Source organism: Rousettus aegyptiacus, unplaced genomic scaffold, assembly GCF_014176215.1.
Source record: "Rousettus aegyptiacus isolate mRouAeg1 unplaced genomic scaffold, mRouAeg1.p scaffold_m13_p_13, whole genome shotgun sequence".
NCBI classification, from domain to species: Eukaryota; Metazoa; Chordata; class Mammalia; order Chiroptera; family Pteropodidae; genus Rousettus; species Rousettus aegyptiacus.
Genome location: NW_023416288.1, coordinates 63,071,937 through 63,097,681, shown reverse-complemented (window position 1 = coordinate 63,097,681; position 25,745 = coordinate 63,071,937). Strand labels below are relative to the sequence as shown.

At 38.3% G+C, this 25,745-nt stretch overlaps 1 protein-coding gene and 2 pseudogenes across 2 annotated transcripts; 2 read left to right on the top strand and 1 right to left on the bottom strand.

Moving 5' to 3' along the window:
* The first annotated feature begins 1,264 nt into the window (after window positions 1-1,264).
* Window positions 1,265-25,694, top strand: CALU (calumenin). Of its 2 annotated transcripts, none has more exons than XM_016148656.2 (7): window positions 1,265-1,382; window positions 9,430-9,662; window positions 13,948-14,141; window positions 17,169-17,335; window positions 18,051-18,111; window positions 21,913-22,112; window positions 23,314-25,694. In XM_016148656.2, exons 2-7 carry the CDS (start codon window positions 9,442-9,444, stop codon window positions 23,416-23,418), a joined length of 948 nt encoding a protein of 315 aa, XP_016004142.1. In that variant the 5' UTR covers window positions 1,265-1,382; window positions 9,430-9,441; the 3' UTR covers window positions 23,419-25,694. The 2 variants fall into 2 exon arrangements, with proteins under 2 accessions (XP_016004142.1, XP_016004141.1); XM_016148655.2 differs by lacking the exon at window positions 13,948-14,141 and adding an exon at window positions 13,675-13,874.
* LOC118611028 lies at window positions 4,570-4,688 on the bottom strand (annotated as a pseudogene).
* On the top strand, window positions 16,031-16,152 carry LOC118611097 (annotated as a pseudogene).
* Window positions 25,695-25,745: the final 51 nt, after the last annotated feature.

The following is a 25,745-nucleotide window of genomic DNA, read 5'->3' as shown; positions in this document are numbered from 1 at the left end:
CAGAGACTCTGGAAAATGCACTTATTCCAGGTGTAGGAAATCACTTAATGAAAGACTGTAGAGAGATGAAAGGGTGGACTGTAAGGGAACACGGAGATGACAGTGTCCAGAGAGCAAGATATGTGAAAAAGAGCATGGGATATAAAGCAGAAAGATACACAGCAGCCAAGGGTAAAGAGCCTGCTGGAGACTGTCACCTTAACATGGTGGTAGCACTGAAGTTAAAGAAGTTGAGGTCGTTCAGTATGGTTAGTGATCAACACAGTAGATGTAAGAAACATCCAAACCTGTAGAAAATTGTTATGAGTTTATTCGAGCCAAACTGATGACAATTGCTGGGAAGCAAAAGCTCAATGGTTTGAGAAAATGCTCTGGAAAATGGCAGTTTTGCAGCTTATTTTATATGTTAGAATTAAAGGAGTAGTTGTAAGGAGGGTTACATGAAATCCATTGGTGGTAGATTAAGGGAGTGGGAGAAAATAAAGTGGGGATGGGAACCTCTGGGATTGGATAAAAAGGCAAAATCGAACGACATATACTTCTTTTATATTGGAGACTACAGGATAGTTATGGATAGTTAATTACCATTTGCAGCACATAGAGATGGTATGAGGGGAACAAGAGAGCAAGGAGGAGTTCAGTAGTCTCATGCTCTGGTGCCCTCTTGTGTTTTGAGGGGTCTGGGAGAGTAGCTGACATTTCTAGGGCATGTTATCTTGGATGTAAGACAATAGACAGGCTCACTTAAGGTAAAGATTTGACCTTTGTCAAGGAAGCTATAGGCCTAGGACGTGACTACTTGCCATGACTTGCTTATAACTAGGAATTTTTATGTTCAGACCATCCTATGTGGTCACCTTTGGTCTGAGTTCAGAAGGTCCACCATACAGACTTTGTCATATTTAGTATGTGGCCCATTTTCCCTCCACAACACAGATGCATTAATTCAGCCCTAGACGCTAGTGGACATTAACTAGAAAGGTAAACCGAGAAGTCCTGTGAAGACCCAGTCACAGGCGCTGTGAACTAGGACACGGCAGCCGGGAAGCCACGCCCACAAGCCGCAGGGAGTAGGAGCCTGGAGGAGCCATCCCAACAGGACCCAGGACTACAGTTGGGCAGGAATTCGGTCCACGCAACTAGGCGCGCTGGCGAGGACGTGGCGCTTTCCAGCCAATCATGGCTACGCGACTGTGGGACCAATGGCTGCCCAGAACAGTTTTGCGTCCGCGGCGGGTTTGCTGTTGATTGGTCAGGAGCGGCAAGACGGATGGGGGCGGGGCACGGAGCCCTTTCCGGTTGGGCGGTGCTTGAGCGCGTGAGCAGAGCCGGTGGCTGAGCTACGGCTGGGGCATCCTGGGCTGTGGGCGCTAGGAGGAAAGGTAAGTATGAAGGTGCTCGACCCTTTCTCTGCAGCCTCCTCCTTTTTTCCCTTTCTTTTTGTCCTCAAGCCTCGCTCCCAAGGTAGCATGGGTCTCCGTCGGTTCGGGCCTGTGTTTCTGCTAGCTCGAGGACCTGGGCCTGAACCAGCCCCCGATCCCGTGGCTCTCGGCGCGTGCAGCCTGGGTTGGAGGCCGCGTCTCGCCTCCAGCACGCTCTAGGAAGGGGCTTGGGTCCTGGCGAATTCTAGCTCCCGGCTTTTGTGCCTGGCTTGCCATGTCCTCGTTCTTCGTCCCTGCCACTCACTGAGTCCTTCGGATTATGCGGTTACTCTTGTTTAGCTCTTGAAGGTCGGAGGGCAGCCGGTTAGTGTTATTTGTAACTGCTCCCAGCCACCTCGCCGTCACGGGCTTGCCTGTGTCCGCCAGCCCCGCCCCAAGGCCACATCCCGAGAGTACGGTGTATCTGCCAAGAAAGTCGCGTTCGCTGACTTTCAGGGTGTAGAAAGAAGGGGGGGGGTAGGAAAGCTGCTTTTGCATCAAGGCAAAAGCTTCTTGGGTCTTATAAAACCTGAGGGCCTTCGATCTCAATTCCTAAGTGTGTAAACTCCAGAATAGTGTCTTTAAGAATTGAATTTCATTCACTTCCCGGCGTAGACCATAAAGCCAACGTTAATGAATCAAATTATTCGTTTTTTAGCTGGGAGATAGAGAACTGTGTCATGGCTGATAAATTCGTCTTTGCGGTAGAATGAAACTTGAAACATAATAAAAGCATGTTTGACCTCTACCTTATTCCGAGATTCAGTTAACCAAGTACCAAACAATGGCCATCACTGAAGAATTTAGTATTGTATAGTGCAAATGAGGGTCCAGAGATAACCTGTAAATTGTATTTGTGTGTGGAGAGATTGAGTTTGCTTCGGCCTAATTTGTGTTTTACTGTGATTCAGGAGTCTTCAGTAGGATCCTTTGAACTATCACAACTGGGAGAACTATGAGCCAACAAAGATGAATTGAGTTATATTTGAGTGGATGGTGCTCAGATACAACTTTGCAATCAGCTCATCACTTTTAGTGTAATCACTGTTTGCCATTCATCCAATGATGTCTCAAAAGATACTTATGGATGGTATTTTCTATACATTGCACCAGTATGGATCATCAGTACATTGATATTAACACAGATTTTCTGTAACATGGATATGCCAGGGGAGTTGGAAGGACAGAGGTGTAGCCAAGAGATAGCTGTTGGAGATGCCAGCTAGGCCATGAGGTCCTCCATCCTCTATGAACTCTTAAATATGGATGTTGTTGATGTTGCAATTTATGTATTAACTAAGACCGCTGAAATAACAATTTGTTGCTGGCTGCTGGCCACATCCGGTAAGGGGAATTGGGGGTTGGGGAGCATACAGGCAGGAACTTACATTGCTGCCAAGTACTGTCCTACTAGTCTGGTGAAATGTATTGTTATATAAAAAGTGCAAGACTGTATTAGGGGCTGTAGAGGGATATTGATTTAATATTAGCCGAGATCCTGCCTTCCAAAAGTGTAGCATTTATAGGGGAGTTAAGGTAGCCTTTGGTTATTATTGTGGAGTGGTACAAACAAGTTTTCAAAGTTTAGAGGAATGCGTACAGACCATTTCCAGCTGGAGTGATGAGATAGGTCTTTTCATCTAGGATTTAAAAATTATTTATAGACATTTGGCATTGAAGAGAGGTTGAGCTAAAATAACTACCAAATTCTCACGTACTCTATGCATGCTACCCATGCAGGACAAAACTACAACTAGAAGCCAAGGCTCTTGTCCCTACATTTTGAATAGCATTCCTATGGCAATTAATTATGTATTAGAGTTTCATCAGCCAGAAGGAAACCTTTTTTCTTCCCAGAATTTTTAGAACTTTTTCTTAAAGAAAATTTTTTACTCTGTAGACAGAAAAATTTTACATTTGTACTGGGTTGCTTTGGTTATAGAACTAATGAAGCCTGAATAATACTTGGTTATTCTCAAAGCTTTTCTACTATAGCCAATTGTACTTTTATATACTCAACTGTCTTACGAATATATGCCCTCAGTCACACAAATAATTAGACTGTATTCATTAACTAATGTAAATTTGTTCCATTATTAGAGAGATATTGAATACATGGTGTGTCATTATCTCTTATATCAAATTATGAAGGATGACATTACTTTAATGTGATAATCCATTGGTGTACTTGTGCCAAAGTTTGTAAGTGAAGAATGTCAGATAACCAGATAGCTTTAATTTCTAGATTTCATAACCTAGGCCTTAGTATATAGTTAGATTGCTATCAGACTGTTCCCCCCCCCCCCCAGTATACAATTGTTGTATAATGCCTTTGGTGCATTGTAGAGAATGCCTTTTTTCCTGACTATCCAACTCAGAGAACTGGAATTTTATCACCACACCCATTTCTCCCACTTGTTAACATTGAGCAATGGGTCTTTGGTCAACCAGAATAACTGTGGGATCACTCAGTGCTAATGTTTTTGAGAAGTTGAATTTAAGCCAGGCATATAATTTCCTGGAAACCATTTACTTTTAAATGTTCTGTGACCAATTGATTTTTTTAAAAATGACTGAAGGAGAAGTGGCAAGAATTTAGAGCTTTCAAGGAAATTTTCGAATGGAAAATATAAACTGATTCTTAAGGCTTATTGTTATTAAAAGAAATTCAAACTTATGCCATTAATCTTTTCTTCTTATAAATTTACGGGAACAATTCATGAAAATAACTTTGCAGAGGACAATTATTGATGGCATATTGCAAAAGAGTGATAGTTACTTGATTTCTCTTCTAGCCCTTTTGTTTGTCTATCATGGCACTATCCAGTAGAAATATAATACAAGCTATGAGTGTAATTTAAAATTTTCATGTGAAAATTTAAAACAGGTGAAATTAATTTTAACTTATTTAACACAAAGTACCACCTTGTTTGATGATAAAGTACAGCACTTATTACCACACCTTAATTCACACTAGCCACATTTCAAATACTTAGTAGCCACATGTAGCTAGTTGCTACTGTCCTGGACAGTGCAAGTCTAGATTTTTTTTTTTTTTTTTTTTTTTTTTTGAAGAGGCAACCCTTGGCTGACCTGACAGATTACAAGGAACTTGTCATCTTACAATCCCCTATTTTTTTTATTTTTGCACCTACAGTACCTAGTCTTCCTAGATGGTCTCCCATCTAAGTACTAACCAGGCCCTACTTTGCTTAGCTTCCGAGATCAGATGGGATCAGGCTTGTTCTGGGTGGCATGGCCATAGACTAGATTTTTTTTTTTTTTTTTTTTAGAGAAAAAATATTAGATGTTACCCTCGGTGAGAGAGGGGCAGAATTTTAGAGCAACTTACAGATCATTTGAGAAATGGGGAGATGCATTTTTCACAACTATTGATTTACCTTCTAGGTCACATGGTAAAAACTCATATAACCAAGTCCTTCATTTATATATGTCATGTTATCCTTGGATGTATAGTTGTGATGAGGGAAGGAGAAAGAGAGGGGTCATTTAACTTTATCATTTGGTTTCAGTGGTTGGAAAGAGAAAGATGCTTTAGAAATAACTACACTAATGTAGTTCTTCAAATGCCTTGTGTGAAAACTAGTTTTGTGTTTCTCATATCTTCCTACATAAAATATTTTGTTTTGGGGATATCCTTTGTTTCTACTTAAACATTTTTGTTTCTACTTTAAAATTCATATGTATGTGGATTTAGATAAATCTAGTAGTCTTTTTTTAGTGTCTGTAATCATAAAACAAGAGGCCTTTTGTTAAAGTTTCTAATAGGCAGATTGGTCTATTTATCTGTGTGGGTGCAAAGAGCATATATATTTAAGTTACTTTTTCACTGCTCACTGGCTTTGTCACTCAGATAATCCTTGACCTTTGTAGGCAGTTTCATCAGTGGTAGACAGATTTCAGTGTGACAGTAGGTGGTGAGGAAGCAGAGATCGCAACATAGACAACTAGAGAAAGTGGGTAAAGGAAAGGGAGGAGCATGCGGGGTCTGGAAGAGACTGATTTTGGATCTTGGAGACCTGAAAAATATTGGTTAACAAAATGGAGGAACCTATAAAGGGTTGGGATTGAAAGTTTAATTGACAGAGGGAAGGAAAGAGAGCTGGATAAATGATAAAGCCAGATCACTGGGCTTTTACTCCGGATTTCTTTTCTTTTTCTTGTATCAAGATGTTAAGCCTCAAATTTAAATGTAGTTTAATCTATAAATAACAGTAAATAAATTTGTTACATTTTTGTAATCACATGTATCAAAACCTTATAGAGTACTTTTTCCAGGCCCTGATGGTATTAGTAGACTTAAGCATTTAGTCATAGTGTACCATTTGGGCTTTACAAGAGTTAGGGTATTAATGCAAGAATTGTTACAATATTCTAGGGATGTAATGAATCATTTCTAAAATTTCCCTAAGTCTACAGCCATGCCACCTTGAATGTGCCTGATCTTGTCTTGTTCTCGGAAGCTAAGGAGGGTCAGGCCTGATTAGTACTTGGATGGGAGACCAGGTGCTATAGGCGTTAAAAAAAAAAAAAAAAAATTCCTAACTGCGAAGTCCCCTTATTAATAGGTATAATAAGGAAACTCTTCTGTTGCATTGAATCTTGATTTTACTTGATTCTGTGAGCCTGTAACATGGATATTGTTTGGACGTATCACAAATGTCAACAACATATAATTTCTTCCTTGCCTCTAAAGAGTTTTACTTGTCTAAAGAATTATTAGTAGTTTGAGATGGAAGTTTCATTTGCCCTAAAATAAAGACATATTTACTTTGATGTTTAAGAGAGCAACTAAATCTCTAATTTTCTCTTTATCGTTCCACTGATTTGGTTGATCAGTTGAATTATTGAGGGATAGGCTGGAGTGTTATTAATGTTTAAAAAGTAGCATACACACGTGAGTGTGTGTTCATTTACAAAATATAGATAACAACAGAGTACATTAAAGCTGGCTCCACACCAGCCTCAGCACCCCACCCCATCTCTTTTCCCTTGAGTGTTTACAGATAGATGTTTATCCTCCCGCACCATTTTTGTACATATGTTTTATACAACTATAAACCACCTGCTTGGTTTTGTTTTTTACATAAATGAGATCTTGACACTGTTTACAACTTGCTTTTTTTGTTCACTTAACACATCTTGGTGAGTTCTCAGTTTCGGGGCAGATAGAGCCACTTCATTCTTTTTAACCTCTGTGTAGTGTCCCATAATATAGACTTAATACATATTTGTTCTCTGGTTTAGTTTTCCTTTTTAAAATAAAATTTTAAAAGTTTTTTTTTCTGATTACAGTTGACATTCAATATTATATTATTAGTGGTTAGATACACATAAGTTAATAAGTAATACCCCTGATAAGTCTAGTACCCATTTGGCACCAGACCAAGTTATTACAATAATATTGACTATATTCCCTGTACTTTACTTTCCCATGACTATTTTGTAACTACCAATTTATACTTCTTAATCTGTTTTGTTTTCCATGTTTTATTATAAGCTGTCATCATTGAACATCTGTATACAGGTATCTTTGTATACAAATTTGGGTGTTTTGATCAGATAGCATGGAATAGAATGTTGATAAACTTTTAGAAGCTTACCTGATTTCCAGCATTGGTGGAAGAGTGTCATCTTCTCCTTTCTCAAGGATTTTCAAGTCTGCTTTCACATTGCTTCCTCTCATGGGTTTTCATCAGTCTTAACAACCATCCAGAGAGAGGTTTTTTTTTTTTTGATAACAGGCCCTTGGAAAGGGACTGCCTCCTGTTAGCTCCTTCACTTCGTTACTGTTTTATTGACACTGTCCCAATTGCTTTCTTTCCATTTTTAAGGCATCTCTGTATAACATACTCATCATTAGCTGTGTTTAGCATTGATTAGCTCATTGAATCCAAAGGTCTTTGTAAATCCAAGGCAATACAGTGTAACTTTCTTTAGCTACTACTTGGAGGTTATATGAAAGGTGGATACATTGAAGTATGTCTAGCCTATTAGCATATTTAATTTCCTTATCCCCTGGCACAATTCACTCTCTTCATTCTAGTTCCAAGATTATGAGGCAGAATCAGATATATAATCATATTAAGTATGATTTCAGGTCAAATTTCTTAAGATATTACTATGGCTGTTTGAAAGTTTGATTAGAATAGTGGTTCTTAACCTGCCTGTCTTTTAAAAATATTAATAGAGGTGGGATGTAGTGGTCATATTTTCTAAAAACCGTCCAGGTGATTCTAGGGAGCAGTCCGGATTGAGAACCACTGAGATAGAAGCTATGCTGAAAAAGTTTTTATATTAAAAAACATGTATATATAAGATGTGAGCCCTTGAACTAGATTGTTCCACTAGTGACATCCTGGAGAAGGTGAAGTCTGTGGCTGGTTTAATCTGCAGATTAGGACAAGAAATACTTTTAACTTTCATATGATTCAGTGTTCCCCTGTAACCTTGTGTTAGTTTCCTAGAGCTGCTGTGACAAATGACCACAAACTGGGTGGCTTAAAAGATCAGAAATTTATTTTCTCAAGTTCTAAAGGCTAGAAGTTAGATCAAGGTGTTAGCAGAGCCATACTCTCTAAAGGCTCTAGGGAAGGATCCTTTCTTCCCTCTTCCTAGTTTCTGGTTCCTTGATTTGCAGATGCATCACTCCAGTCTGGCATTCTCTTATCTGTGTGTCTTTGTCCAAATTTCCACCCATTTATAAGGACATCAGTCATTGGATTAAAGCCCACCTTAATCCAGTATGATCTCATTTTAACTTGATTGCTTCTGCGAAGATCCTATTTCCAAATAAGTCATATTCACAGGTACCAGGGGTTAGGACTTCAGCATATCTTTTTGGGGGATGCAGTTCACCCACAACAAGCCTCATGCCTAATAACCACCTATCCAGAAAGGGAGCCATTGGTCATAAAGGGAAATGAGCAAGAGATACTTGGCAAAAACTTACTCTCATCTCCGGCAGGAGGGGTGGGGGGAGCATTCCGAATTCATGTTCTACTGAAGGATTAGTTAAAATATGAAAGCCTGGGGAAATCTTTCCCCTGGGTTTTTAATTTTACAGTTTTTTTGTCTAAAGACCTTACTTAACCTCTGTGGACAGTACCATGGGGTATCTGTAGAGTGCGCCTAACAGGCTCTATTCCAAAGCTTCTCTGCAATTTTTTTTTCTCTGCAGTTTTTTGGTCACATTTTTCTGTAGAAGTGTTCCAGCGTTGTGCTGTTCATTAGGATCACCTGTGACTGCAGTGATTCTGAAGGTACAGTGTAGGGCCTGGGAATCTGTACTTTGAACAGTATTCCAGGTGGTCCTTACACCTGGGAAAGCTTGGGAAACACAGTATATGGAATGATAAAGCAGTTGTTATTCATCACTGTACCATGTGAATGGTTTGATCTTTGAAGGTGATTTAAGGTTGAGCCTGGATGTGGGAGATGGCTGGGTGCTACAGGCCAAGGACGCCACATAAATATTTTATTTGCTCCTAATCTGATGATCATCAGAATCACCTGGGAAGCATTTAAAACCAAAAATGCCTGGATTCAACTTCAGGGATTCTAATTCAATAGGGAAAACTTTTTCAAAGCTTCCGAGGTCATTGTAATAACCAGCCAGGTTTGAAGACCAGTCCCCTGATGTAGTAAAGAGTATTTGGAGTCAGTAGGTCTGGATTTGAATCTTGGTCCTGTCTCTTTTAAGTCTTATCAATTTGGGCAAAAGGATTAAAGTTCTACTTTGGTAATTTTTAAAAGAAGACTACTTATAAGGTGGATGTTTATAATTCCTTGTCAGCCTACAGTCAAATGAAGGAAATTGATGAAAATTTCTTACCATAAAACTAGAAAGTCTGATATTCTACTGTACTTATTTTGCGGATTAATTTATAATAGATAATATCAAATTTAACTGGATATGAGCTTTTACTTTCTCATTTAATTATTGAGCATACCGCCTCCTGAATTAATTACATTTTTTTTACTTTAGGATCTGATTATCATGGACCTGCGACAGTTTCTTATGTGCCTGTCCCTGTGCACTGCTTTTGCCTTGAGCAAGCCCACAGAAAAAAAGGACCGTGTGCACCATGAGCCGCAGCTCAGCGACAAGACTCACAATGATGCTGAGAGTTTCGATTATGACCATGATGCCTTTTTGGGTGCTGAAGAAGCAAAGACCTTTGATCAGCTGACACCAGAAGAAAGCAAGGAAAGGCTTGGGTAAGGTGTCCACTCTCAGGGGACTAGTTAGGGTAATGACATTCTTTATAAATCAGCTTATTCTTTTTTTCTCTACTGGCTCAGTCACCCAGTAAAGCTGTTGAACTACATCTTCTGAAAATAATCACAGAATTGCTACCACTAAAATTAAGTGCTTGCTTTCATGCATTTCTCTATTGAACAACGGCTTTTATTTCATTCTACAAAGCAAAGTCATTTTTGCCTAGAAGTACCAAATATTAAAGGACCCAGCTTGAACTGCATCATCTTGATCCCAAAGGAACATTCCATGGTCGGGGAAAGAGGGGCTTCTTATCTCTGCTCCTTTTGATTTTAAAAAACTATTTGTCACCTATTTATTGTTGCCGAAGCCAAGTCTTTGGGTAATAAACTACAACTTAGATCCCTAGACAAATTTCTGTAAAGTTATGATTTCTGAGAATGTCCTTCACCCTCTTCGTTTTCATTCTCAGGTATTTGCTTAATTAAAACAAACCAACCTTGTCTTTTAGAAGATTATAACAGTGGTGGTCTTAATGTCAGAGTACGAGTTGGGCCATCATCAGGTTCTGCTGCGCTCTCAGCAGGTGTCTTTTACCTAAAGCATTTTGGTAGAGTCCCAGTTGATTATTTCTCAGTGAGGATCTTTTGGTTCTTCAAAGCCTTGCTTTTTAAGATTAATTTAGTGAATGTTTTCTCAGTGACCACTGTCGGTGAAACATTCTGGACTATATTAAAGAGATTTATCTGGAAAGTTGTACCACATAGGAATTTCCAAAAATATTTTGCTGTTTTGGATAGTGCTATGATTAGAAGACATTAGAGCGTTTTCTTTCATTTGGTTATCTGTTAACTGAAGAGTACAATGTTTTATTCTTAAACACTGACAAAAGATTTTGCTGTGTAGAATGAGAAACTGTCCTAAAATATTTGAAAGTAGATGGAGAAAACAAATATATTAAAGAATCAGTCTTTTGTTAGGTTGCTTTTCTAACTTAGACCATGCTGGCTTTTCATTTTAATCTTATAACTTCTAACATTCCATGCTCAAAATAGAGCTGCATGAGGATGTTCTCTGTCTTCATATCTTGCCTATGAATAACGTCCATGTCCAACCCACATTTTAGTCTACACATATCTCTTTGCAATAACCTCTTAAATAATGAAGGGCCCTTGGGTTTGGTGTCAGTCAGAATGTTCTGGCTTTGTGCAGGTAGTGGAATAGCTCTGCTGTCAGTTTTCCGTGGAGAGAATCGTTTCTTTTTGTCATCAGTAAATATCAGAAAATTACATGAGCAGACTCCATATTTGATTGGAATAAGATAGTTAAAATCATGTTTTTCATGGAATGTGTGAGTGAACCAAGTACCATTTTCTCCTCCCAAATTTATAGGTAATGACAGATATCCCCAGTTTATAAGCTGACATACTGTTGGAAGCAAAAATTCCAGGGGAACTTTTTTTTAACTTTACAGTGGCATTTCTAAACGTTGTTTTAGTAGGACTGTACACCAGAGGTTGAGAACAACAGATTCCCCCTTTTCCATCTATTCTAGAAGGCAACTAATTTTTACCATTTTACCACATTTTACGTATTTTTTTCTTATGTGTGTATTCCCAACCTCCCCTACACACAAAGAAGTCTATTTAATTTTCATTTATGTGTCCTTCAGATAAGGATTTGTTTTGAGGGTAGTGGTCTTTAATATAAAAACGTTCTTACCCTTGATATATTTGCTATAGAAATTAACTAGAGCAGTTCATCATTTTCGGGTGGGGGGGATGGAAGTGGGGGGGGGGCTTCACAGCCCCAGCCCCTTTGGAAATCTAATGAAAGCTAAGGACTCTTCCTCAGAAAAGTGCACACATGAATATATATAAAATTTTGCATTTTGAAAATTTCAGGACTGTTACAGACCCCACTGGAGCCCACTTATTGACCCAGGTTCTTAAAAAACTGAAAGGTTTGCTTCGTGAAACATATGTGTTACTTCTTAGGAGAAAACATAAGGCCCACTGAGTGCACTGTCTTGTCCTGGAATAGATGCTTATTTAGTGGCATCATAACTACATTTATGGGGTTCTCTAATGTCATAGACATATTAACACTATTGAGTTCATAAATTTACACTGGCTTTTAAAGATCAGAGTTTAGAGCTTCATGCCTAAAATAGATAGGATGTGTCCACTTCCAGTGTACTTTCATAGCTGCCTGTAGGCTAGGTGGCCAGCAAAATAAGAATGGCTTTTATATTTTTAAATAGTTATTTTAAAAAATTATTCAATAATTTTTTAATACATGTGCGCCCTATAAAGTTAGAAGTACTTACTATCTGTCCCTTTTCAGGAAAAGGTTGCCAGCCTCTGGATTAAACAGTTTGGGATATTTCTGTTGGAATAAATAGAATGACGTTCAGCCAACGTCCCTGAGAAAACCCAGCTTGAATAGTCATGTGCCCTTTTTTTTTTTTTTAATCCAAGTAATCCTTCTCTTTAAGCTATTTATAATTGCTAAAAAGATTTTTTTGGGAATGGGGAGGGGTTCTGATACCTTGCCTTTTTTTCTTAATGGTACTGTGGCACTGTTGGTAGCCAATACTGACATTTGGACATAAACTGGATCCCATTATAGATAATTTTGAAGTTTTTAATACAGATAGAACTTAATCTGTTTTAATACTATTAAAATTCTACAGGGTTAAAGTTACAAAAAAGTTTTTGCCTTATGTTCATCTAGAGAGAGGAGGGTATTTAAGAGATGACATACTGCTGTACGTTTATTAGCATTTCAGATCAGAAGCTACAGCATTACACATTTTCTGAAGGAGAACGCTGCTAATCACAGGCTTTAAGTTATGCCTAACACCAATATCAAGGTGAATCTCTCCATGGTGTTGCTCATACTCTGTGATCCTAATCACTTTCCAGTGTATTCATGAAATGAACACAAATTGGGAAAAGATATTATTTGCTACCAAGTAATCTTTTTCAGTCCTGCAGTTAAAAGAGCATAGGAGTATCCCCCGATTTCAGTTCTGTTAGAAGTTTTGATTTAAAGTTCCTTCCTATTCCAAACTGGGCCACTTAACTTGTGTGACTTAACATATATTTGCCTCTATGATGAGTAGGTGATTGCATCTTTAAACAGTTTTCATATGCACGTATTTTGAAATCCTTAAGATAACAGATCTAGAAGGAAGAAGTTCATGAAGGGTGAGCTTCATCGATTCTTCAGCTTTGTAGTTTTGCTTTATCTTCTGTACCTGTAACCCTCTCGGCTTATTAACACTCTTATAATCAGGGATATGCATTCTTCTCACATCATTTCCTCAGAGCTCTGCTTGTGGTTATATGTAAAAGTCCAGTTTGACATAGTATATAATAAGCTGCTAGCCATTTTTTAGAATAAACATGCTTCTGTCTTTGCATACCTGTTTTTTTTTTTTTTTTTTAATCTTTACAAGATATAAATGATCTCGGAACTATTTTTGATATCTTTATATTTTAAGCAAAAGTGTTATCTTTTTTAAAAAGCAGCAGAATTTTTTAAGCTTGGTTTAAGTTTTTGAATTTTTAGAAAACAATGCCAGTGGTTGCGATTATTTACCAAGAAATTGAGATTCTCCCAAAAGTAATAAAGGACAATGAAAAGATTTACATGTTTGTTACAAAGGTAGAGAGCCAGATAGGAATGGCTATTCTCTCCTGAATGTTGACCGTTGGCCAAAACCTACCTCTAAAGGAATAGGCTGACTGGGTTTGCTTTTGAACCCAGGTGCACCAGCCATGGACTGTGCTTGCCTTTATCCAGATGGCTCATTGCAGACTAGTAACAGGCCACTTAAGGGAACGATTTTAATTTGCCTGTCTGGCAGTTTTGTTTTGGAGACAATTTTTATTTCTGTGCTTTAACCCTGGGCAATACCTATGATCACAGCACACACCTGGCTAAATAAGTCCAGAGCCTTTTGTCCATTTAACTTCTTGCTGGATTTCTCTGCATTTTCTACAGAAAGATTGTAAGTAAAATAGATGGCGACAAGGACGGGTTTGTCACTGTGGATGAGCTCAAAGACTGGATTAAATTTGCACAAAAGCGCTGGATTTACGAGGATGTAGAGCGACAGTGGAAGGGGCATGACCTCAATGAGGACGGCCTCGTTTCCTGGGAGGAGTATAAAAATGCCACCTATGGCTACGGCTACGTTTTAGGTAGGTCCCTACTATCTGGGGGAAAAAGCCTTGTGGAGCCGGCACCTTGAAACGTAACTGTTTTGTCTTGTAGAGTGATTGTAGATAAAATAGACGCGGATAAAGATGGGTTTGTGACGGAGGGGGAGCTGAAATCCTGGATTAAGCACGCCCAGAAGAAATACATATATGGCAATGTTGAAAACCAATGGCAGGAGTTTGATATGAATCAAGACGGCTTAATCTCCTGGGATGAGTACAGGAACGTGACTTATGGCACTTACCTGGGTAAGGGGCAAGATGTCAGCCTGGCAGAGACCATGGTCTTGAGTCAGAGAAACAAATGGGTCACGCAGTGAAGGAAAGGAAGAAACTGCTGAAGTGGTTCAATGCTGAGCTGATTTCCCTTTATTTTATTAATTTAAATATGTATATGGGGGGTAATTAGTTTTGGTTTTCAGAAGTCTGGCATCTTCTATATCTTTAGCATTTCAGGTATATTTGATCATTTTTCTTTCTGTCATCCCCTCAGACCATTTTGGAGTAGATCTTATTTTAAAAGGCTGCATTGTTCCAACAATGCAACGCAAGAGGCTTTGAGATTACTTTTGACATGGTCACATTAAAATGTTGGACCTTAAATTCATATCAAATTAGATTATAACTGGTGAGAATAGGAGGCAGATTAGTCTTTCCTTAATACAGTAAAGGTCAAAGATAACTTTCCTTGACAAAATTTAACTATTTCAGTATGTCTGCTTACTGAAGTTTGGAAATGAAATTTCCCATTTGTTTTCTCTGGCACATGAGTTTACCAGCCTGCTTGCAAATGCTTCAAGCCAAATAAATATGACTGACTGCTTTCTGTTGATTTGGTAGCTTGTGTGCTTGGGCCACCTGTTAGTAATTTTCTTGTATTACACTTGCCTGCTGCCGAATTCTAGGAGGCGATCTTACTGAGTCGTTTTTGTTAGTGAGATTCCTCCCTTGTACATGGTCACAAATTTGAGACAAGAATGTTACTTCTTGTATTTTATCCCAGAGATTAGGCAAATTTCTGAGCTAAAGCAGGCATTTTCCACCACTGACTAACAGGCAGTGAGTACATAATGTCTGTCCCCCACTAGGTAGCCAGCTGTCTGTGTTAATTATAGGACCGAATGCATTTCTAGTGAAGAGACTTATTTCTGTGTTGGGCTTGTTCTCATTCATCAGGCTAGAGTGGCAGTCTCTCTCCAAGCTTGACACCTAGCCAAGAACCAAACATATCCTTCACCCAATTAAGAGCATGTGTATTAAAAATTCATTGCAGATGGAGAGGCATTTATGCTTCCTTCTCTCTGGCTAGAACCAACACCCGCCTGACTTATTTGGAATTAATTATAAATAAAAAGTAAAGGGTAAACTATTGGTAATCTAAACAGAATGATGTGTTAAGAAATCTCAGCTCAGAACTAGACACTCATTTGCTACTCAGAATTAATCTTCAACTCTTTGTATGATTATGTGCATAAAAATTTGTTGAGAGCTCTTTGCCTGACTAGGCAAATGATTCAATGTAATGGGTATTTCTACAGACTGAGACTCCACATAAGATGAAGCACTGGCCAGAGAAGTAATGTCTTTATAAGGCATCTTTCCCCGGAGGCATGAGGGTGGACAGTGCCCAGAGGATAAACAGTTGTCTTACAAAAGTGCTGTGGGTTTTTTTGTGACTGTGTTCTTGATTCAATTTAGAGTTGAGATATAAGTCATCTTAGCTTTTAATTAAAATCTGTCATCTGTTTTTCCACAAAAGGACTGGTAACATTGTCTGCCACAAGTAAAAGATGAAAAACAAAGACCCATCATGCCTACATCAAAACTAGAGCAAGAGCCTACCCAGAGCTGCGTGTAGGCTGGCTAGCGCAGTAAACTGGTACTTAAGATAGATACAGCAAGCACTCCAAGCAGTGATGATAGGCACATGAATTTAGCCACTGAAAATAAAGTTTATGTCTTCCTTGCTGTGCATGTTATCAGGCTCCTTGATTTCAGTTATTACGTTTTACCCTAAGGAAGAAAGAAGAGCTCTTAGCTCAGAATCTAGTCTTACCGTATAAGTTGTCTTCTGTTATCATTCTTGTATCTGTTACATACTTGGTACTGAAACATTATTTTTTTAGAAGAGATAATTTGTCTGTGGCCATGCCACCCTGAACATGCCCGATCTCGTCTAATCTCAGAAGCCAAGCAGGGTTGGGCTTGGTTAGTAGTACTTGGATGGGAGACCACCTAGGAATACCAGGTGCTGTTGGCATTTAAAAAAAAAAAAGAGATAACTTAGTATCTGAGAAAGTAATATATTCCTTAAATTCTCCATCTTCAACTATGGCTTTGAGTATACAAATATAGAGTTCCCAAAGCTTCATGATTCAATAAGCTGTCTTTACAGAATTTTGACACTCAACAAAGAATGAAGCTTCAAGTGGCTCAACTCTCAAAATAGCAAGTCTTTTTTTTTTTTTTTTCAACTGTTTTAAGTATGGAAAGATTGAACTACTTGTCAAAAGTCAGCAGTGTGATGTTATTAAAGAGGCCCTGTGGGCCTTTTTATAAAATGAGTACCATATCTTTATTTATTTATTTATTTATTTATTGGGTCAATATGTTGCAGGAACAATCATTCCTTACCTTTAGTGTGGTGTCTTTCAAAGCAGTGATGTTCTATTGCTTGAATTCAAGCAGCCTGTAATGGGATAGAAGGCCTTTGATGTCTGGCTTAATGGGAGCCTAATGTTTAATAAAAATAGTGATTGCTATCATTGAAAGCCAACAACATGCCAGGCATTCTTCTAAGTACTTAACTTAGATGTACTGCTCATGTAAACCTCATAACAGTCCTGTGAGGCAGGCACCACGATCATCTCCATTTTACAGATGAAGTACTTGCCCAAAGTTACACAGCTAGAAAGTGGTAGTTTGGATTCAAACTCAGACAGTATGGCTTTAGAACCACCACTGCCCCTCAGATACAACTAGAAAACTCGGGCCTTCAAACAGCTTTAACACCAATAACAGTGAAGCATTACATAATGGATTGCATTATCCAGGAGCCAGAGTTCCATGTTGAATGGCAAACATTTATTCAACTTTGACCTGACTTTGAGATCTTTGATTACCAAAATGGGATTTCTGTACTGCTGTGATTTTACCTGTGTAATCAAGTTATTTCTTCATCGCTTGTTTATCTGTCTTGCAAATTGATTACCTAACCAACACATTTTCACGTTTTCTTCAAGCCTTTAAAGTTCAATGTAAAATTTTGTTTTCTAGATGACCCAGACCCAGATGATGGATTTAACTATAAACAGATGATGGTTAGAGATGAGAGGAGGTTTAAAATGGCAGACAAGGATGGAGACCTCATTGCCACAAAGGAAGAATTCACAGCTTTCCTGCACCCTGAAGAATATGACTACATGAAAGATATAGTAGTACAGGTTAGCAAGAGAAAGGATTCAACAGAAATTTAGTTTCTCCTTTTGTTGCTTACGCTGTCTTTATTCATGAAGAGTTCCTCTATATGTGGAGGTTGACTTGTTGTACAGGTGCTGGCCAGGTTGAGTCCAATCTGTCACTCTTTTTTTGTGACTTTGATCAACTCATTTATCTTAGGTATGTTAGGCTTTCTGTTTAGTATGATAATACTTGCCATCATATATGTATTTTGCCATCTCATTGGTGGCTTTATTTTGTAAGCCTGAGAGAAAATCCTGTGTTTAAAAATATCTGAAAATCCTGTTTTTACAGTATCTGGCCAATAATCAGATACCGAATAATAACAGTGATACTAAAGAATTCTCATAGAAGGCAGTTACTAATAAAACATGGACTTATAGCTATAGACATACTTACTGGTTGCTGGTCACATCTCCTGTTAGTATGACTTAAGCATGTCTAGAACTACCAGATAATTGTGGGCTTGGTGGGTAGTTCATTATTAAGCAGTGCCAATGTTCCTCTAAGAAGACTCATAGATATTTTTGATTGAGGCATAAACATTGATGATAATTTACCATTTTTCAGCTAGAAAAACGGCTATTTCTTATGGTTTAGCCATACCTACACAAATGTGTGTGTGTGTGTGTTTTAATGAATGATAAATAATTGTCAAAACTAATTCATCCAGGTACTAACTTTCATTCTTCTGTCTAGGAAACAATGGAGGATATAGATAAGAATGGTGATGGTTTCATTGATCTAGAAGAGTATATTGGTGAGTTCACTTCCCGCCTTTTTCTTAGAAGAGGCCGAGAAGCTTTGGAATATGTGTTTACCCATAGAAACAATTTACCCCATGGGTCAACTGTTAGCACATCATTAAGCCAGATCAGTGTGAGGAATAGTGGGTTGTGATAAAGTGCCTGTAGCAGCACCGTCCAGTCGAAATGTAGATGTGAGCCACATATGTAATTTTAACTCTTGCATAGCCATGTCAAAAAAAAGATGACAGTAATTTCAATAAAGTATTTTTTTTAACTTTATGCTATACTATGATTTCAACATTATCATCACACATTATTAAATGTTCTTGTTCCTCAGATTAAGTCTTTAAAGGTATATTTTGTACTTATAGCACGTCTGTATTTGGACCAGCCATATTTCAGGTCTTCAATAGCCACACGTGGCCAGTGGCTACTATTCGGGACAGCACTGATACAGTGCATCCTGGATTCCCTATGGAATTGAAAGTGAAGAATTGCAGGGAGTCTAGACTGGCATTAGGAAACCCAGGAGAAGCTAGGGAATAGAATAAGAGACAGGTGGGTGTGAATAAGCAACCAGGATTGCCAATTTCCTCTTAATATCCATTGTTTTCATTGTGTTCGTGTTTTCTGTCTAGGTTCTCTGACTAGGGTTTTTTTTTTGTTTTTTTTTTTTTTTTATTTTTTATTTTTTTTTTTTTTTTTATTTTTTTTTTTGAAGTCTCTTCTTTCTGCTACTTTTCCTTGTGGTTGCCTGTTTAAAAAAATTGCGGGGGTGGGGGTGGGGGAGGGTGGCCAGGAAATGCTACACCTCCAAGGCTAATTTCTCCCCAGAAATTTCATGCTTTCTCCATTGCCTTAAAAAAGGAGACACCTCTCTTACCAAGTAGTTGAGCAAATTGTTTCACAGTTACTGTAATGGAAAAGAAAATAAGTTAAAGAGGTTATGAATGTCTTTGTTACAAATGTCATTCCCTTTTGAAAGATACTAGATAATTTTGTATTTCATGTTCTTATATTTATTCATAGTAACTTCATTCTTGTAAACCACTGATCTTGTTTTTCATAAGCCTGTTTATTTTCAGTCCTCTGATTTTTACCTGAAATGTTTATTTTAAGCATGAAAGGGAGACTTAAACCCTACCTCCATCATCTGTCACTGAGGCTGCATTGAACAAGTCACTCCTTTACTCAGGTGTTGTCTAATTATACCCGCTTTTTATTTTCTAGAGTTATTTCAGTTGAATTACTCCTTGAAAACTGAACATTTTTTTTTTTCTGACTCAGTGATGTGCTTTGAGTTTTTATAGAAAGAGGGGTAAGCAATGAAACATAGGATTTTTTCCCCCAATGTGTATGTGTAGTTCATCAGCACAGTGAAAGGAAATGCCTGGGTGTATTTACTGAGCCCATTTCAAAGTTGACTTTTCTACTTTTAAATATTTTATCTTTCATTCTTACCTTTTGCCATTTTATCACCGTTGCTAAAACGGGGGGATTCATTTGAACTCCCGAGGAGAGGAATTATGTTTTATAACTCAAAATATCATCATTATCAAGCATTGAGGCCAAATAAGGAGATATTTCTGTCTCCCTCCCCATCGTATAGATTCAAGAGCAGAAGAATTATATCTTAAAACTGTCACCTGTGTATGTAGTGTTTACTTTCATAAATCAACTAATGCAAATACTTTTATACCCAGATCCTGTGCTTTTTAAAGCTAAAAGTCTCCCAGTATCTTTCAGTTTCTAGGGATGTGCTAATTTATGTCCTATTGAGGAGTAAGTTCCAAAAGAAACAAATGGTCTTTGCCTCTTACATTTAGCATTAAGAAGGAGTCCCCAGACTTATACTGTTGAATTTTTTTTATTTTTAAAATTTATTATGGGGCATTGCAAATGTACACAGAATTAGGTAGAATTATATAATGAATCCTCATGTCCCTGTGCCAAATTCCAACAGCCATCATCAACACATAGCCAGTCCTTTTGAATACATCCACTTCCTTACCACCTTTATTATTTTGAAATAAATTCCATTAATCACCTTATTTCATCTGTAAACATTTGGTTATATATCTCAAGATACATGTGTATCTCTGAAAACTCTTAAATTAATTCCTTAACAGCACTATATAGAGTGAATCCTTTTAAAACAGAAAATTAAATAGTATTGTTCTTAACTATCTTCTCTACTCACCAGCTTTAAAATGCACTTACATTGGGTTGTATACTCTAGCTTCTGTTAAAAAAGCATGTCTTTTAAGCACACATGTATTCACTCACTCTCTAATTCACAACTTCCCAGTCTGTATACTGTCTCCTTGACCCTCAGAACAGCCAGGGCAGGGCACTGACCCAGTAATTCATAGGAATATTATATTTTTCAAATGTGCTGTGACCTGGGGGGGGGGGGGAGGAATGGCAAATTCTACTCTAAAGAACTCCTCCTTTATGTTTAAGACAAAAGGAATAGTTCTACTTTTAACTGTCAAATTTAGGAAAATGACAGTCCCAACTGTCAAATGACAAAAAGAATATCATTTAGTAACAGGCTTGAAGTTACAGAGGTAATAATCCATGTATTGGGGGAGTGCAGTGTCTCAAGCAATGGAGTAAGTACTCTTTAGAGATTTTGGGCAAGAGTGAATTTTATAGAGCATTAGAAGAGGCAATATGGAAAGGGCAGGTTTGGCTAAGAGGCAGGGGGTTTCCTTCCAAGGTTAGCAGGTCCTGTTTTTTTAGAGTCAAGTAAGCTGGAGGATTGTGATTGGTCTAAGATTACTTGGCAGTGAGACCTTTCTTATAAGTGTAGGCTGATTTAGGTTTAGATTGGTGGCCTGGGTGGGCCACTGAGGTGACCTTCATTTTGTGGTTCCAGACATATAAATTACCTTTATCACAACTGAATATCTACCTTTGCTTAGAATTCCTACAGACTGTTTAGATTTATATTAGAAGTGTTTGCATACTTCACACGAAATGTACCTACACTTACTTAGATGTAGTATTACTCAGGAATCTAGGCTTTTTTACTCACATAATTCCTAAAAGAATTTTGACCACAGTATTCCCTTATACATTTTAAAGTTAGAATTTGAACTATTTAGAAGTTTAAACAGTTGTATAAAATAATTTCTGTGTAAATGTTGACATTTTAAAGTACCTTAACTCTTATAAATAAATCTCATAAAATTTAAATACTGTAGCAACTTATTACTCACCAGCATTCATCTACTTTAAACTAACCAACTTTAGAAAATAATTAGGAAATTCAGATTTGGACTGGATAATAGATAATACCAAAAAAAAAAAAATCGATTTTGTAAAATGATAATGGGATTAAGACTATGTAAGAAAATGCCCATGATTTTTAGAGTTAGATTTTAAAATATACTTACGTAAGTGGTTGGTAGACAGTTTTGGCTTATAACATACACTTCCGAAGTTTCCTTGAGAATTTAGAACACCACCTTTTTGAAGCCAATGGAATGTAGGGAATAACTATCTTATAAAAGCCTTTCTCATACTTGGTGCTAGTCGTATCCCTTTATTTCTGCATTTTTTAAGAGATAAGCACCTGTTTGCCCTCATATCACTCAAATCAGCTGGAAGTATTCTTGTTGCAAGATCAATGATCAAGTTTCAGGAAAATACCTTGCTTTCTAAGGTCTCCCTGACCTAAAATACCCTTGCGACTGCTATTGGGTTCCAAACAGATGGATGCGGAAGGAGGATTAGGCCAGATTAACATGAGGCAGTCTTTGGGAAGAGGCAAAACCCATCTCTTCTATGTATGTCTGTGCATACAGGTGACATGTACAGCCATGATGGAAATGCTGATGAGCCAGAATGGGTCAAGACAGAGAGAGAACAGTTTGTTGAATTTCGAGATAAGAACCGTGATGGGAAGATGGACAAGGAAGAGACCAAAGATTGGATCCTCCCCTCAGACTATGATCATGCAGAGGCAGAAGCCAGGCACCTAATTTATGAGTCGGACCAGAACAAGGTAAGTCTGCCGAGGCCCAAACCTAGCTGTGATGGAAGTCCCTTTCTAGGGGATTTCCTATAAAATTCCTGTCAAGGTATGTAAAGCTTTTACGGTCTTAATTAGTCTAAGTCTGATATGGACCTAAAGTTGGTAATTGAAAACTTACAAGGCAGCGCTAGCTATCTGATCTCATTTTAGAAATTCCTTTGCCCAGTGTCCATAGCATCGGAGGAATTTAGGCTTCAGAAAAGAACCCCGTTTTTATCTGCGTAGCCCATGCCCAGCATGCATCATCTGTTTGGATCCCCAGGGAACTTTCTTTGCTTTTTTTTTTTTTTTCTTTGTTATTTCCTTTGTCCTTTGCCTGGTACAGGCCCATTTTGCCTACTCAAAGCTGGTTATTTCTTTCTTAAATCAAATATGCTTTTAAAATTAAGCCCTGTACAATAGGTTATAAATAAACTTTTCTCTGGCACCTACTAAAATTGTCCTTGATCAATTATCTGAGGCTTTTAGTTCATTGAAAGAGTAGCGTTAACCCTAAGCCCTGTCAACCTTTTTCAGAGATTTGAATGCTTTGCTCAGAATAGGGTGAAAATCTGTCTAAATTGGGTGATTTTTATCTTTTCTTTTGTTATCGATTTCTTTTATCTAGGCCAGTCTTCAGTTTCAAAAGCAGTTTCTTATCACTGAGACTTTTTAAAGGGTCAGTCTGTTTTGAGTGGCTCAGTCATTGCAGTAGCCAGGTGCTATGTCCTGAGGGATCTGAGAAGGGGAATCTCATGTCATCCATTGGGAATCTGGCCGAGAAAAGTTTTGGAATGAGAGTGTCTGAGCCTTCATTTGGGGTTGTGTCTGGAATCTGAGTGGTAGGTAGGGCATAGTGGAAATGAGGACTACGCTTGATATTAGCAGATTTTGTTGTTCCCGTTAGGCAATGACCTGACTCACTGAGGTATTTTACCCAGTTCTTGACTATCGCTCTACCCATCCATGTCTAGGAGATGTCCCACATTTTGCTCGAAAGGGGGGTGTTTCCTCCTCAAGAAACAAATCTGTATCTCTAGCATTGAGTTATTGGGGTGAGGGTTGAATTCACCTAATTAACTGGGAATTAGGATATTAAACCTTGACTAGTCTCTATTGTTCTATAGCAGTGTTTCTAAATTTGGAATAGGAAATATATTTTGCCTCAATTCACTGTTCTCTCTAATTTCAGGATAGCAAACTTACCAAGGAGGAGATAGTTGACAAGTATGATTTATTTGTGGGCAGCCAGGCCACAGATTTTGGTGAGGCCTTAGTACGACATGATGAGTTCTGAGCTGCGGAGGAACCCACGTTTCTTCAAAAGTAATTTATTTTTACAGCTTCTGGTTTCACATGAAATTGTTGGCGCTACTGAGACTGTTATTACGAACTTTTTAAGACATGAAAAGGCGTAACGAAATCCATCCCGTCCCCATTCCTTCTCCTCTCTGAGGAACTAGAGGAAAACTGTGCTTCTGAGGAACAACTCTAATTAGTACACTTGTGTTTGTAGATTTACACTTTGTATTATGTATAACATGGTGTGTTTATTTTTGTATTTGTTCTCTAGTTGGTAGTATGATACGAAGGCTCAAGATCCTAAACTCATAGGCAAAAATTAGCCCTTCACCTTTTCTGAACCCTTACCTTGTAATTTTTATAATTATGACTTAACCAATTTTTTGAAAGCCTGAGATCAATAAGAAATGTTCAGGAGAGAGAAAAAGGAAAAAATATACCCCACAATTTATATTTAGAGAGATAACACTTGATCTTGCCTGTTGAAAAGTATTTCTCATCAGTGGTAGGAGCCATATATTCCATTCAGTTGCTACAGGTCCAGCAACTGATCCTGACAAGGACAGATCCCTGTGCTGTAAGAAAGTTTGGCTCGACTTCATTTCATTCATCCTTTTTTTTCCCCTTCCCTGTAGGACCGTTTGCTAATTTTGTCAAGCACAGCTGTGGTAGGAAGAGTTAAAAGGCCAGCGTCTTGAAAATCAAGTAGTGTGATCTTTTTACAGAGCTATATATAGAAACAGCTGGAAAACTAAAGGAAAAATACAAGTGTTTTCAGGGCACACTTTTTCTGGACGTGCATCTGTTCAGGTGCTCAAGACTGTCTTGCCTATTGAATCACTGTAAGGGCCCCACGCAGCTCCCATTCCCCAGGTTATCCAAGGAATTTTGTTTTTACAACAGTTAAAACGTACTCCTTTCTAATCATGTCACTGAAAGTGCCTTTAACAAGAGAAATATCAGTGAATGAGGATTCTCTTAAGAAACCCTAAGATAAAATAAAGAGAAGATCATTTGGACCACCTCATGTGAAAGCTTAGAACCTCCCAATGTAGTGGGGATTTCTTTTCTTCTCTTTCTCTTTCAGACAGTGGTTAAACGCAGTATTAGTTGGGAGCTTGGTTGCAGTGTTCTTGTTTTGTGGGCTAGTTTCCAAAAACCACATGCTGCTGAATTCACCAGGGATCCTCATACCTCAGAATGCTAACCACTGAACTGCCAGGCCTGTTTCTCTGTCAGCTGGAGAGCTTGAGCTCAGGCTCAAAGGTGAGAGGGCCACAGAGAGTGCTCTTTAGTTGGAGGACCATTGCTCACCTTTTGTGCTTTTGACCTGTCACTCCCAGTCCCCCATCGCTCCCTCTTCCCCTCTGCCAAAATAAGAGTTTGTCTTGGATCAACAGATTGCCAGTCTTGGTCAGAGAAGGACATTGCAGAAAGAGCTGAAGAAACCGTCCTCTGTTCCCTGCTCACTTTACCCATGTTTTACATAACACAAACTCTGTCTTTTTCGGTCCCTTTCTTATACAGCTGGACCTCTTTTGAGAGAATTTATTTAGTATTCCAAGTTTTTAGCCCTCAGGTTACTAAGATAAATATATGTATATTTAACCTTTATTACTACATGTATCTTTCTGGGTAATATTCAGGTGGTGCTGGGTGATTACTATAATCTGAACCTAGGTGTATCCTTTGGTCTTCCATGATTGTGTTGAGGTGGGTTACTTGGCCAGGTATCATGTGACTTCACCCCAGCCTTTGCGTTGAGCTCTTGAGAGTGGATACACTCTTTTAAGTTTAACCCCAATTTAGGGGGAATGGAAATTCTCTGCCCTCCAGATTCCCCACTTTTATCATTAAGACCAGAGATAACTAATAACGTCATTAACCTTGGCTTAGAGCACATCACGACTGTGGCAGGAGAGCCTTGCAGCTCATTGGGGCAGAGAGCCCAGGCCTTATGTCGAGGTCATGCACTTAGAATACAAACCTTCATCTGCTAAGACAGCAGCTCCTGGAAGCTGGGTGCTCAGCCGCAAGCATTGTACTCTAATCTCTTAACGATCCCCATGGAGTTATTATCATTACTTTTTTTTGTTTGTTTAAATCAAGTTTGGGGCTGGTGGACAATAGCTGCACACCAACATTGTGTGTCCTGTCAACGCTGGCTCTCTTGAATTTGGATATCAATTATTTTTTATAGAGTGTAAACCAAGTTTTATATTCTATAATGCAAACAGGTACCTGTTTCTAAATAAAACTGTTTACATTCTTTGTGTGGTATGTATGGCCTTTATTCTCTTAGGAATTGGAACTCTTACTTAG